At 30.9% G+C, this 15,298-nt stretch overlaps 1 protein-coding gene across 10 annotated transcripts in view; it reads right to left on the bottom strand.

Annotated features, from left to right (window-relative positions):
• Positions 1 to 12,727, bottom strand: part of LOC18595646 (yacP-like NYN domain protein) — a 28,740-nt gene extending 16,013 nt beyond the window's left edge. For 4 of the 10 annotated variants that reach the window (XM_018123426.2, XM_007023699.3, XM_007023701.3 and 1 more), the window contains exons 1-8: positions 12,480 to 12,721; positions 11,846 to 11,917; positions 11,639 to 11,763; positions 11,396 to 11,556; positions 10,897 to 10,966; positions 9,197 to 9,251; positions 8,430 to 8,513; positions 1,514 to 1,552 (exon numbers count right to left, since the gene is read on the bottom strand). In XM_018123426.2, coding sequence (XP_017978915.2) covers positions 1,514 to 1,552; positions 8,430 to 8,513; positions 9,197 to 9,251; positions 10,897 to 10,966; positions 11,396 to 11,556; positions 11,639 to 11,763; positions 11,846 to 11,917; positions 12,480 to 12,590 — 717 coding nt within the window. In that variant the 5' untranslated portion in view covers positions 12,591 to 12,721. Of the gene's footprint in view, positions 1 to 1,513; positions 1,553 to 8,429; positions 8,514 to 9,196; positions 9,252 to 10,896; positions 10,967 to 11,395; positions 11,557 to 11,638; positions 11,764 to 11,845; positions 11,918 to 12,479 lie in introns of all 10 variants that reach the window. The other 6 variants (XM_018123428.2, XM_088807272.1, XM_088807275.1 and 3 more) reach the window with 4 other exon arrangements.
• Positions 12,728 to 15,298: the final 2,571 nt, after the last annotated feature.

The following is a 15,298-nucleotide window of genomic DNA, read 5'->3' as shown; positions in this document are numbered from 1 at the left end:
ACTGTTCACCACTGGTTAGCACTTGAATTAGCTTCAATTGACCTTCCTCTGATCAATAAGGTCATATGGGCTATTATACCAAGGTATGAGGTGTTACAACTCAAATTTCTGATGCCTTTGATTTAAAATCTTCTTCCCCAAAATGTTCTAGCCTCAATTTTACCTAAAGAAGAATAGATGGCTAAACTGCAAAAATGAAGTCTTAGAAGGTAAAATGGACTCTATGGAACATGCAATATCTATTATAAATCAAAAGATAAACAAATAGTAAAGAGATTGGATAAATGTAAGGTGGGGGAGGAGGTTGAACCCATAAAATTGACTGAAATGTGTGTACAGCTCTAAGATATGGTAAAGGTATTCCTCCCACTCCAGGAACAAACTTAGGGAATGATTGAGTCCTTAGACAAGCTGTTAAAGTATAATTAAAGAACCCTAAGATCCTCCAAAGTCAAAGGGTGGTGAAGTTGATTTTGATGGAAAATTTGTAGATGTCCATCCAGTTCTAAGCATGCATATCATTCTAGTGAATCTTTTAGGACTGGTAAAGATTATGAAAGAGTCTTTGTTGAGTCAAGCAGTAGAAGAAGGCCATCCTCAATTAGAATTAGTTGAAAACTTCAAGGAAATGGCAAAGTTACCCAGCTTGCCACAAGTTCAATTGCTAGACTACAAAATTCCTACAAAGAAAAAGAGTGGTCTTGTGTGTGTCATCTTATAGGCATATATATGTTCAAAAAGTACTGCATGAAAACATGTGGAGGGCTTACGATTATGCTTCATCAATAAAACCTTCAAGGTGATAGAGAACAAGAGAAAAGTTTCTAGGTGCCACATGGACGTGGTCCATTACATGGATGAGGTTCAAAGCGCCAAGGAAGACTTCAAGAGATGATTCCATGATTTCCAACATTGAGGACACAACCATTCTAAGAGGTAAAAATTTTTGTGTTTATATCTTGTTATTAGTTAGATATTTATTATCTTCATGTGATTAGGATTTATGTAGGGTAACTAAAATTTATTTATTGTTTCTTCATGATTTATCAATAAGGATGAGATATTTTCAACTAGTTGATATCATCAATTAATTTTATTATTTTTTGAGGGTATTAGCTCAATGTAAAGACTAAACTCTTTAGTTAAATTTTGTAATTTAAATTCTTTGAAATTCCTTAAAGTAAAAGGAGTTTCCCAAGAAAACTCTTATTTTCACTTTCTTCCTATTTATTTGTTATAAATTAGAAGCACTCCAAGATGGTATCATAAAATTAACAAATTAATGAGCAACTATTCCCCGTCCATCATGGATGATAGTTTTGGTTTAGTATTGCTAACCTATTTCACAAGGAAGAAACAAGGACAAAGTAACTAGTTAACAAGTACATGAATAATGCTCATGATAAGATAAATTAGGTTTTCTAAGAGCCACAGCTGATAAATAAGTTTAATACAGATATCCATTTTGTGTGGAATACATAATGCAGCATGTGATTCAATTAATATGCCTCACCTCAGAAACCAATGCCTTGGAGCTCCAAATAAAGGCTCCCTGAATATAACCATCTATATAAATAAGTCCAACGCACAAAGAATAATTTAACAGACCATAATCAAACCATTGCCAAAAATAAGAGAAGGTAACTATCACTATTTTTCAATTGTTTAAGATAGAAAGTGAAACTTATGGCTTATGATAATCACATGTTGGGTCACCACAAAGCAAATTGAAAAAAGCAAATAGTTAAGTGGCAGCCTTTTAATTGCTAAAAGAGGCAGAATAGCAAGATATTTCTAAATAGCTAATAGTTAAGTGGCACTTTTCTTACTACAAAAAGTCATAGTTCTAGGAATTTTCTACTTATAAGTAGCATCTACCATCATGAAAAAACTGGGATACCGAAATTGATTAAAGTGAAAACTTTCTTTCGTGGAAAATAAAAATTAAAAGAAGAAACTTGCAAGTTGCAATAAAATTTGTGTAAAACTAAGCTCAATAACTAACATGGAAATAAGTAATGAAGTTTGGCTATAAAAATTTGCATCAATTGAAAAATGGTATAGAAAGTTAGAGGAGTTGGAAAAAGAGTTAACAAATGTCAGGCATATGAAAGAAGGTTATAATCTCAATCGAATAGCAAAATTGATTAAAGTGAAAACTTTCTTTTGTGGAAAATAAAAATTAAAGGAAGAAACTTGCAAGTTGCAATAAAATTTGTGTAAAACAAAGCTCAACAACTAACGTGGAAATAGGTAATGAAGTTTGGCCATAAAAATTTGCATCAATTGAAAAATGGAATAAAAAGTTAGAGGAGTTGGAAAAAGAGTTAACAAATGTCAGGCATATGGAAGAAGGTTATAATCTCAATCAAATAGCAAAGTGGTGGAAAGAAAAGAATTAAAGAGTTTGGTGACCACAGAAATGGAGAAAAGCACATTATATGTATGTGTAAGATTTGTGGTCCTGACAAACTCGCATTTTTATATGTTTCTTTTAAATGTTGAAAGTCTCATATCGTCTTTTTGGTACACTGAAAGTCCATATTTCAACTTATGTTTATCATTGCACTGATGAGAGTTGCAAATGTCACTCTCTTACTATTCTGTTTTCAATACTTTGCCAGATATTCTGCAAACAATAACAAGTACTATAACATATGCATAAAATATAATACACTTGTGAATAACTTCTTTTGTTATAATACTAAGAATGTTCTTACTTTTCTATTTATCTTCACTCTCTCCTATTGTTTAGTGCATGTAAACACATTAGCAAGGGTTTTCTATACAAGGGCCAAGCGTAAAGACTGGGAATTTCTTTTTTTCAGAACTTCAAATGTACTACACTTTCGATCACTATATTTAGAATTTTATTAGAGATGCATTGAAATCCCTTCCCAAGGAAATCCTGTGCTCCAAAATGTAGATGATTTTTTATTAACTATTAATTTACTAATTTACATCTATTCCTTAGCACGTCTAATCAGAATTAGATCTTGGATTTAGTTTAACCTCACAACGAGAAGGAAGGTTCTTTGGTTAAGTCCAATTTACGGGACGTTGTAAAGAGTTAGACCTTGTGGCTAAATATGAAGTTAGTTAAATAATTTCCTTCCCATCTTTCCCATGTTCCTTGCTTAACCATTTCCCTTTTCCTCTAATTTCCTTCTACCAATTATCAACTACAGTGCTATTCAAGAATAAGCAGACATCTTGGTGGCAATAACCACTCACTTTTGAAATTAAAAGATCACTGTGTTTCTCCTCCTTGGTTAGTCATTCCTTATACAAAATTCTGGATTCACCACTAAGGATAGGGAGAGTGCCACGAATATCGGTAGCAAAGTGAATGAGAGGTCAAGCCAAAGCAAGAGGGCCTTGATAGTGAGAAAAGGAGGGAGGAGTGAAGGAAAGAGAGGGGGAAAGGGAACAAGGCAAGTTGCCATCGTGTTGGATCTGGTCTTTGGCAACCATATCAACAGCCAACAATGACTCTGGAAAGGAGGCTAGGTAAGCAAAAAGAGATAGAGCAGGGAAGAAAAAAAAAAGGAAAATGGAAACATAGGAAATAAAAGGAGTTTTTTTTTTTAAAAAAAAGTTAAAACAATAAATTAGATTAAAAAAAACGCTTGATTATTTATTTTTATAACTTAATCTAATTTTCCTTTTCTTCCTACTCACTTTATTTTTATTTTCTGTTACTCTAATATTTTATAGTAATAGTTATAATCTTGGTATTTTTCAAATAATATGTTTCTTCATCAATAAAAATAATTCTAACATAATTAACTCATCATTATTGCAAATAGGTTTGGCATTTTGATTTTGCAGTGAGAAATAAGTAATAATGAAGGATATGATATAGTTAATTAAATAATACTTACATAATTTTTAAGAAAAAAAGATTCGATAAATAAATACTAAAAACATTTTGTATCAATTAACATGATAATAACAAATTTAAAACGTACTCCCTTTTTTCCAAATAGATTGTCCACCTTTATCCATAGATACCTATCCCAAAATTGTGTTCATTTTCTTGCTTTAAACACCTACAACTCTTAACTTTTCCCATATTTTATATGATTGTGATGAATTAATTTGTATTTTACAAGGTAAAAGAAAACAATTGATGCTTTGTAACTTGGGGCTTGTTATTAAAATTCAAATACTTAATAATTTTAATGAAGACAATAATGAGAGATATTACAAATAGCACTAATTATAATTAATTGTAGGATAAAACCCCCTTAAGGTTTCACCCTAATTCATTTTTGGTCCATTAGTATTGAAAATGGACATTCCGTCCCAAAACCATAACACCATTAATGAATTTTATAAAATGACCAAAATGCCAATGACACTTTATTCTTTCCATTTCCTTCACGTGATTAAAGTAATCTTTTCATTATTGTCTTCAAAATATTCAAAAAGTCAATATTTTAGAATAATTACCTTTATTAATTTTTATTATAATTGTAATATTCTTCAATTTACCATTATTCCTGTTTTTTTTTATAAACAGTTTCTTTTTTTATAAAATAAGTGATGCAACATGAAGCAAAAGCACCATTTTAGTACAATTAGGGTAGAAGCGTACAAAAGCTAAACAATATAAAATATTACATATATAACCAAATAAAACTTTGATCTATAAATATATTATATTGAATATTTTATAATAAAATTATAATATATAAGTCTTTCAAAAAAAACATTATAATATATAAGTATAGTGAAAATGGAAAAATATTTGCAATTTTTGTATAATATAATATAGCATTATATAAATTCCTTCTGAATTAAAATATTATATTATTTTCAAATTATATTTTAGTAATATTCAAAATTATACTAAATAAAATCATAAATATACAAATAAATTATATCAATTCAAATTAAACATATAATGTCTAAGATATATGCTTACAACAATATTTTAACTTTTAATATAAAATCATAGAAAAAGTAGATATATAAAGAAATAATGTATTCAATATAACATAATATTACAATAACATAATAAAAAAACTCAAAATATAAAAAACTATGATATGACTCTTATATTTTATGAATTATTTAAAAAAATATCATATTATAATATTTTCATAATTAAAGTATTAAACTACATGTTATAAAGATATTAATAAATTAAATATTACATTAATTATACAACATATTATTCCCAACAATATGTCATGCTGTTAGGTCATAGTAATTAAAATATATAAGATAATTTTAAATACTTTTCAATAAGATATTATTATATCTCTTAAAATGTTGTCTATAAATCTAATCTTATTTTTCTTGTTATATTTAAACATTATATTACATATACAAACATTTTAATGTTTAACTTATTATTATTACTTAGTGATTTTGCAATTTAGGGTCCGTTTTTTTTGAAGCAAAATATTTTCCGAAAACCATTTTCAGGAGTTAATACTTGTTTGGAAGATAGAAAATTAATTCCAGATGTAAAACATTTTACAAGTCAACAGGAACATTTTATTATAAATGAAATCTTTAAGTGAAAACATTTTAAGTTTAAACATTAAAAACATTTTAAAATTTCTTTTAACTTAAAGTATTAATATTTAAATTATTTAACACAATTAAAATAAAAATATATATTTTTTAATAAAATCATTCAATGCAATAAAATTTTTATTATAAATTAAATAAATCTTACTAATAATTATAATAAAAAATATTTCAATGATCTTCATTTGATGAATATACATTTATAAGTATAGGTTTAAATCTTACAAATAATTATAATAAAAAATATTTCAATGATCGTCATTTAATGAATACATATTTATAAGTATAGGTTTTCGATGCCTTACACAATTGATTAATATTTATATTTTTATAGTGTTATGGTAAAAAAGTGATATGATGAAAATTTTTTGAAAATTAGAGTTTATTTTCATTAAATAAAATACTCAGATCTGAGCATGCTTAACTGGTATCTATAAACACCCATTAACTGGATCCAAACCCATTAATCGGATCCAAACAACTTAATTGCTGTAAAATATTTTTCATCAAAGGAAGATGATTTACTCAAGGAAAACATTGCGGTTCTATAGTACTACTAACAAAAAGGGAGCAAAAATGATCTACACCCACATGCATGCAGAAGACGTGTGAGGCAATTTGTAGGATTTACTACCAAGTTGACAGGTCATGCATCCATCTAGCTTCCACTATTTCAATCTTATGGGTCAACAACAATGGTTAACACATACCTCAAAGCCTATTACCCAACAAATATGATTTCACAAATTATAAAAAAATCAGACTAAGGTAAAAGGCAAGGATCTAATCATTGTTTGAAACCTAATGATTGAGGATTAGATAACGGAATTGACAGAGAAATTCATTAACCTAGAAAGGATAGAAGAATTGATAAAGGAAGATCATACTGAGAAATAGAATAATTCAAAAATAAAAAACACAAACGTGGGAGACTGCAAGCCCACACATTTAATGAGGAAGTCCAAAAAGACCAAACCCATGCCTAGAAGCCTCCAAACTCAAGCAATCCACATGTCAACTAGAAGCATCCAAACTCAACCAACCCACATGTCAATCAACTGTAGCTCTACACGGTACAAAATTATCACTCCACATGATGCAAAGATAAGGGATTGGCTTCCTTTTATATACAGTTATAGATACGTGGTTAAATATTTTGGAAAATATTATTAGTAATTTTACCCATTTTCATATCTATTCTTTATTTTGATCCCAAATTAGTGAATCAAATGACACCACTGCTTACTCCGCTAGTGATGGCAGAAAATATTTTCCACAGGATGATCCAAACGATAAATGTTTTCGATAGTTTATCCAAACAATAGAAAACATTAAATTTTCCTATAAAATATTTTACACTAAAAAAATTTTTCCTCAACAAGTTATTTTTTGGTTACCAAATGAAGCCTTCTTGTAAAATATTTTAGACAAAAAATTTTCCCCCAGCAAATCATTTTCCGGTTACCAAATAGTTATGTATTGTTTAAAGGAAACATACATAACAAATCTTTTCATAGATAATATAACATAATAAAATATCACACCAATATTTATAGTATTCTATAATCACGGGGATTATTTATTATTTAATTGTTAATATACTATTTCTATATTGAATTTAATTATTTTTCAACAACTTTATTCTATTTTTCAAAATCACATACCAAACATAGTTTCTATTTTCAATTATTGGAAAACAAAAAAAAAAGAAAAGAAAAACTAAACTAATCACAAAACCTATATAGGAAACCTCAACAGATGAACCTTAAATTATCTGTCTACCTCAAATTAAAACCCAATTGCTATCCCTTACTCTATTACTCATAAGACCCCAATTTCTATCCCTTACTCTATTACTCCTAAGACCCAAAGAGTGTTTCCCACGATAGATTTAGGAAGATCCTTGCTTCCAACTAACCATTTATGTTTGCTTTAAATTCTTCAACGGTTAAAATGTTGTTAGACCTCAAAATACAATAAATATACTTTCTAAAACTCTTCTGTGAAAACTTATACATCTAAAACACTAGCTTAAATAAATTTTCAATATCCCTACAAGTAAGAATGGAAAAGTGAAATATATACGACATGATTTTAGTACGTGATGTAGCCAACAAGGATCAAGACAATCAGGCAGCCATTTGATTTTTATAACAATAATTTTCTTACTTTGAGCAAGTATTTTGGTTTTCCCACCTATGTGCTTTATTGACTAATGAACCCATTTTTTTTCTAATACTTCATGCTAAATGATAAATGAGGATAAAGGATTCTTTTTACATCACTTCATCATAAAGGATACCAAAGGAGATGAACTCCAACTATTATTAAGAGCACCTCCTTATTTATCACAAAGTAAGCATCCTCCTAATAGTTCCTACATATAAAATTTAATATCTGGCCAAAAGAATGGTGGACGAATGCTCGTACACATAGGGTTATAATATCTAACTTGAAGGATAGTGAAAAAAGATGTCCTTTGATATTCACTGGACAATGTGATTCATCTTTTTTGGTGTGACTCTAAAGAACCCTAGCTGTGAACTAGTATGATGTGCCATACTACTTGAGTGACTCCATAAGGTCCTGTAATCTCTCCAAAGTTATTGTAATTGCTACAGTTTGGTCATACTTCAATTTCCTTTACCTACTGTGCTACTCAATTGTCGAGTTTACTGTCACAAGTCAAGTGGCCGTAACTTAGTTAATGAAATTATATACTCAAAAACATTATAAGGCATCCTAACTATTAAGCAGAATTCAAAATTTATCCGCTAAGACAATATGAGCACAATAGTAGAAATTAGCATCAGACGATTATAGCCTGGCAGAATGTCATGATCACTACAATAGAATAATTTCCTGATCAGAAGGCAAATGCTTACCGCTCCATATGCTGCTTGCTGCTGACAATGATCAGAAGTCACAACCCAAACTTTGGGGCATCCATCCTCCTTCAGGGCTACAACCTGTTATACATATGAGATGCCATGCTAGAAATCAATAACAACGACAAGATATATTACTTCGGATTATACACAAAGATGTATACTGAAGGTGTCAAGCAAAACAGTTTGAAAAACATATGCTGTAGAAAATAACTTACAAAGCTGACTAGGCTGACTCTGCTAAACGCAAAACTGAAACTGTCCCCTAATATTGAGCTATTCAATGCAGAAAGTCTATCAGAGGGGCAGCATCTTTATTTAATATGAGACTTCTCAGATACTCCCCAACATATTCCAAAGCATACATACATAATACTCCTGAACACATTTTAACCAAGGAGGCTTCAAATATTAAGATGTGGTGGTCTTTCAAATAGTTTAAGGAAACACCTAAGAGGATATGCTGCATGTCCAACCACTTTTGGTGATACTTGTACAATCCCTTCATGATATATATTGCAGTTTCTTGAGCAAAACAAAAACATGGTTTTATAGCCTTTTTTTTTTGGCCAAGAACATAATTTTATAGTTTAAAATAACTTATCATCAAACAAGAAGGCAAAGTAAAACTATCTCCATAATGTGAAGGGAAAAAAAACACAATGAGGCATATTGAAATCCAATCCTTCTATATATAAAACTAAATATGCTACATTAATAGTAAAGGAACAATTCAACATTCTCAGCTTGCTGTCATCTCTTACCTCCTTTTCAATCCATGCATCAGCACAAGATTCTCCTGAGTAAACTACATCAACACTGAAAATTGTAAATTATTAACATCACACATTAAATTTGAATTTTATCAACAGCAAGGAAATTCATTTATATAAATAAGTGACTTTTGAATATAAAGTATTTAAGACCATGCTAGCATTAAAAGGGATGTTATGTGCATACTATGACTCGTTATGGAAGTTTCATGCAGTTGACTACTATCAATATCAAGCATTTGACTCTTCATATTACCTTTTTCTTTTTTGCTACACTTAACTTCTGCAAAAGATACATTGTCCTACGTTCTAAGCATTTCATGCAAAAGATATAGAAACCACTAACATAGCACATGCACATTACATTGAATCATAGGCCATACCCAATGCCTGACTTGTCATACTAACACAAATACAGAGGAAAAAGATTAGCATAACCAATAGTAGAAATATATAACTGCTAACTGATCAATGACTGAATGTCAAATTCCTTCAGTTAAATGGCTGAGTAACACCTCTATCACATGAGTGACTGCAAGTTCAAGTTTTTGAGTTGTCTCAATATCTCTTTTAAATAAAAAACAAGAAAAAGGTGGAGTTATGCATACAATTTCAGCTTTAAGGTGGAGTAAGTGGAGTAATGAATTCTTGTACAGCCACCAAATTAAAATGAAATACAGGTAGACCCAAGACATGATGTAAAGCATCTGACATGCCAATGTTCGAATAGGATTAGTATAGGACAAATTGTACAATAAATTAAAAAAATATTTTGCTAAGAGTCTGAAGTAAACCAGAAGGAAAGGTAAACTAACCAAGGATAAACTTAAAAAGTTAGTAAGCATGCAGAATTGTGGATTTAGCAACAAAGTAATTCATCATCATTCAAGCATGGAGTTTTCAGCAAGATCAAATAAGTAGAAAACAATATATGTTGGCCTAATTTTAAAAAAAAAACCAAAATGAAGTTTTCCAGTGGAAACAAGCAAGTAAATCATTGCAATTATAATGGTTCAAATAATAGCTCACCTAGCTCTGTCAATAAATAACAATTCATCCATATGTAAGGGGAAGATTCACTGGTTTATCAAAACCAGACCTGGCAATTTGTGTTGTTGTGTCATAATCATGTCGTGTTTAAGTAGAGTATTAACAGTTATATGGGTAAACGCAAACACGAGATGATTAATTAACCGGGTCAAAATTCTAAACAAGTACACAGATATGTTTATTACACATGTTACACAACATGACATGATTAACATGATTGTTGAACATGAATATGACATGTAAAACCCATTTAAACACGATTAACCTGTTTAAATAAATATCAAAAATGGATTAAACAGGTCATATTACAGGAATTGACACAATAACATGACTAATTAAATGGGCTAAACATGTCAAGTTAAGCGGGTTTAACCCATTTAAGACACGAAATGGCCAAGCCTTACACATGTCAACACATTTAAAACACAAAATATGGTAACCCTAAATCAAAACTTGCTTAACTCCATATCGTTCTCATGTAGTGTTAACAGGTCTTGTCCAAAATTGTCAAGTCTAGTCAAAACAAGCAAGTTTAAGCATAAATAATATATACATATATATATATTCTTGGTCATGAACATAAAGAATAAAAAAAGATGGAAATTAATTTAGACAATAACAGAATCAGAATTATACAGTACCCAGAAAAATTTTCCTTGTGTGTAGGAAGTCCAGACATCATGGCATCAAACACAACAACAACTTTAACCTCTGAAAATATTTCAGAAATAACAGAGTTAGGACATTAAATCAGAAAACAACAATGGATACACAAAAACATCTTACATTAATCAAGTAACTCTATATTCAGATCCAAGGTTCAGTTTCAATTCTAACAAACTTGATTAACACCTTAATAAGTTATAAGGTACTGAAGCACAAAGGTGAGATCATTACCATTTTCTAATTGGTGCATATATTAACTTTTGCTACATGTTTAGATAGTTTTTTTTTTTTTTTTAAATTATACGTGTTTAGATAGTTAAGCATCATGATCATGCAGAGAATTCCAAGGGGTAATAAGAAGTAGAACATATACAAAATATTTATAAGCATTCCACTCAGGCCTGCCCAAAGGTTTTATAGGAAACTGATACAACCATAACTTCAGACAAGTAACGGAAGATGCAAAGTACAAACCTCTTAGCATACTAAAATTTACAAGCTCATCTATTAGTTTTTGGCGTGCAATGTCAAGCCTTCCTTTCATAAAATGCTTCTTCAGCTTCATCCAATAGCCACATACATTGTAACCATCAACGAGCAAGACAGGGACTGCATCATCTAAACCCTGGTTGGTACTGTAAAAACTTTTAGCACCAAGAAGCTGAAAAGTGGATTGATTCAAAAATGACCATAGAAAGAAACCAAGACAGTGCTTACTAATAAAGAGTTGTTGTAGGATCACGATAAAGTTCTGTATCATCTGAAAGGTCCTCCTTTTGCATCTTCTTTCTCCTGTAACTAGTAGCAGGCTTAGGTGCACTAGATTTCCTCTTTTGATATTCCTACGAGATTTTTCTCAGATAAGATAAAATGATACAGAATAAATAGCATTTTACATATCTTAGAAGCAAACCAATAACATACCTTCCACAACTTTAAAAACTGCAAGTTCTGCTTGACATTGGATGTGATTCTTGGAGCAGCTGATTCAGGACCCTATCAATGGTAAGCTTGTCAGAGGCAGTCTAAAATGGAGGGCAATGGTCCAAAGCAACGTAAAGAAATAAAATAATCTTAATAATTTGGAGTAAAATTCACCATATTTATTTAGCTCAAATAGTGGACGCCTTGATTTACTCAAAACTTTTTTTCCCAAATTGTTCTGCTAGGTAAGACTTAACAGTTGCTTGAATTAGTTGATATACAATGAGAGAAGTATCTCTCTCTCCATCCAAGCCCGCATAATTTATTAAATTCTGCATATGATATGGGTATTGTGCAATCAAAATTGGTGGTATATAATTTGATAGTTCTGTGCTCTCGATACACCAATACTATCAAACAAGCGAGTTCAAAGGAGAAAAAGCGTGGTGAAAAGTGATTCACGTATCCTGGCTCAATTTAGAAGGAGGTGTATTTGCCTATGATTTGTTTGGCCACCCTAGTGATGGTAAACGAAACCCATTAATCCAAAGAGAGAGCAGAAAAGGAATAGCACTGGAAATTAGAGCTGAAACAAAGAGAGAGAACAAAGGAACCATAGGAGTAAATGGAAAACCTTATCCGGAGGAGGAGAAGGGGACTTATTGCTTTTGCCCATGAGGATGACAGTCGTGCGCTTACAGTTTGCGGAGGAGTAGCAACAATGTGGTAGCGTGATGCTTCTCATCTCCAAAGGGAGACCATAAATGACCTAGTAGCTGATTAGCTCCGTTTCCTTTCTCATTTCAGCTTTTGTAGTCACTGAGTGAAAGCTAGCAACTTGCAGATTGATTTGCAAACGGGCGGTGTTGGCGGGTTCGGATCGGTCCGTTTCGGTTTCAGTCTTTTTAAGGTCGCGCTCATTTCCACTGTAGATTTATTTTTGGCTCGTATAAATCGAATATTAAGAATTAATTAATAAAGTTTAAATATGAAAATATGATAAAAATCTATAATCTATACTAGGAAGGTCTAAAGGAGCTCATATGTTAAGCCACGTTTTTGCTTTAAGTTCGTCCACGTTTTTTATTCCGACGCGTGCCACATTAATTGTGATTTGCACGGGGTTTAGGGCTGTTGGGCTTAATTGAATTTGGAGAGAATTTTAAGCTTTGGCCTGTTGGCTGAAAGGGACTATGAAAGGCTTGTTGGACTAAAAGGAAATACGAAGGGTTTATCATGAGGGTAGGGCTACAAGGAAAAATGAGCAATTCATGAAAAGGATCATGCATGTTTCCGTTAGTTTTAGGGAGAGAGGATGCTTTTATTGTTAAACTTATCGATTTTTCGAGTGAATTTATCAGTTCCATTATATCCTTTCAACATGCCTATTAATGTTGAAGCTCATGAAAAGAGCTTTCGACTGCCTTTGATTGTAGAATCGGCTACGTGTGTGGCTGAAATGAGTTTTCTTGTTTTATTTTTGCTGTTCGATGTAGAACTATCTTTTCCAAGTCTTTCACCCATTGTTTGCCTCTATTGTATTTTTTGCTTTTTTTTAAATTTCTTGCATTGATTTTTGTCTTCATTTTACCTTGCTTTTTTATTCCATTGTTTTATCCTTTCAGTACATCTTGCTCTTTCGGCTCTATTGTTCGTTCTTTCTACCTTTTCTTGTAAGGTTTTTTGTGGGTGCATATTGAATCGTGTTGGTGTGGGTTAGTTTTAGAATATCATTGTTCTGCATTTCTACTGCTGTCTTTTCAGAATTCTCTTTTGTGTTTGGTAGTAATGTTTCAATCTAAGGTTATAGTCTAGCGGTTAATACTTTAATTTTGAGTGTATATTTGGTTTTGATTTTCTTGCCCAAAATAACAAATTTTGTTTGATTATTCTTAATGTTTACAGAATGTCGCTTACAAAGTTAGAGAATAAATTTGCTTTTATTATGCGTTAGGTTTTTTGAAATGTGTTTACAAAGATTATATTATTGCCAACTGATAACTCTATTATATAGAGTTATTTTATGCATTTTTGGAACCTAAACTTGAACTAAGTCCTCTATTTTTAAGTAATCCATAAGTAATTTTATGCTTAGTAGTGGTAATTTAATTTATGTAATGACATTTATCATTTATGCTATTTCAATGAATTTCTTGTTAAAATCTCTCATTTCAGTCTCTAATTAATTTATTTTTTGATATTGAAGGATGTGCAAAGACTTGAAACTTAAATGGCAAAGGATTGTGCAACTAACTTAAGTAAGGCCTTCGAACATACTGCAATATTTTGGCATAACTTGAGCTACAAAATTCTAATCAACGCGATTCTTGGACCTATGAAAAGCTAAGAGGAAGAGCTATAACTTTGATGTTTAGCATTTCACTTAGTTCAAAAGGGATCATGGTAAAAAATGTAGATGAAGTTAACTAATTGTAATAGACTACAGTCAGTGTTTTCAGAAGCTTCGGTGCCTAGGTGCCAAATGTACTATCTAGCATGTTAAAACAAGCCACAAAACAAAACCTTGGGTGCCTAGGCATCAGCCCTTGGGCACCTAGATGTCGACACATAATTCTGCACGTTTTTGGGCATTCGATTTTACATCAAATAATCATCAAAATGGGCATAAACACAATAATTTTTTAGGGCTGAAAAGGTGCATTTGGAGGAGCAACTTCAGAGGCAAAAAGGAGCTTTCCACAAGGAGAAAAGAAAAAGAAAAATCTTGAAGAAAAGCTTGACAAAGCTACACCAAAAGAGTTTTCTCTCACTATCTTAATTTTCTCTTTTTAAATCTCCTTGTGTAAATGCTTAGTTTTGCTTAAATTTATTATGAGCTATTGAAATGTTAAGCTAAACTTTTTTTTCTAGGATTATGCTGAATATTATTATATAGTTTGGATGCTTGATTGACTATTACTTGTTTTGATGGAATATTTAGTGTTTATTCAAATCTGTACTTATTTCTCATTTTATTGACTGATCACCCATAGGATGTGTATGAGTTTTTAGATAATACTTGATAAAGTTAGTCTAAAAAGATCATGGTTTGGGTAGTATATGATCATTGCAAGTAGGAATTAGTTGGGTGATTTGTTAATAGGGTAGACATACACCTGTTAACCATATACAGTCAATTTATAAGAATTATACTTAAAGAACTTAGCTTAATTAATTAGCTATAGACATATAGAGAATTAAATTAAGTTAGGCCATTGTACAATAGCTAGATGGAGAATTGTACATGCTTAAGGATCCTAGGCTAGCATTAGTTTTCCATAAAAATAGGTAATTAGTCAATCTTAAGTCCAAATGAAGCATTAATTGAAACCATAATCCTAAGTACTTCTATAAAGCCCGACCTTATAAAATACTATTCATGACATACATGTGATGATAACATGATTGCATGCTAGGAGAGTCCCGAAAAATTTACAAAAGTCGGTGTTGTAC

The sequence above is a fragment of the Theobroma cacao genome, chromosome 6, assembly GCF_053813885.1.
Source record: "Theobroma cacao isolate CCN51 chromosome 6, ASM5381388v1, whole genome shotgun sequence".
NCBI classification, from domain to species: domain Eukaryota; kingdom Viridiplantae; phylum Streptophyta; class Magnoliopsida; order Malvales; family Malvaceae; genus Theobroma; species Theobroma cacao.
The sequence above is the reverse complement of the archived record's forward strand: the minus strand, read 5'-3'. Positions and strand labels throughout refer to the sequence as shown.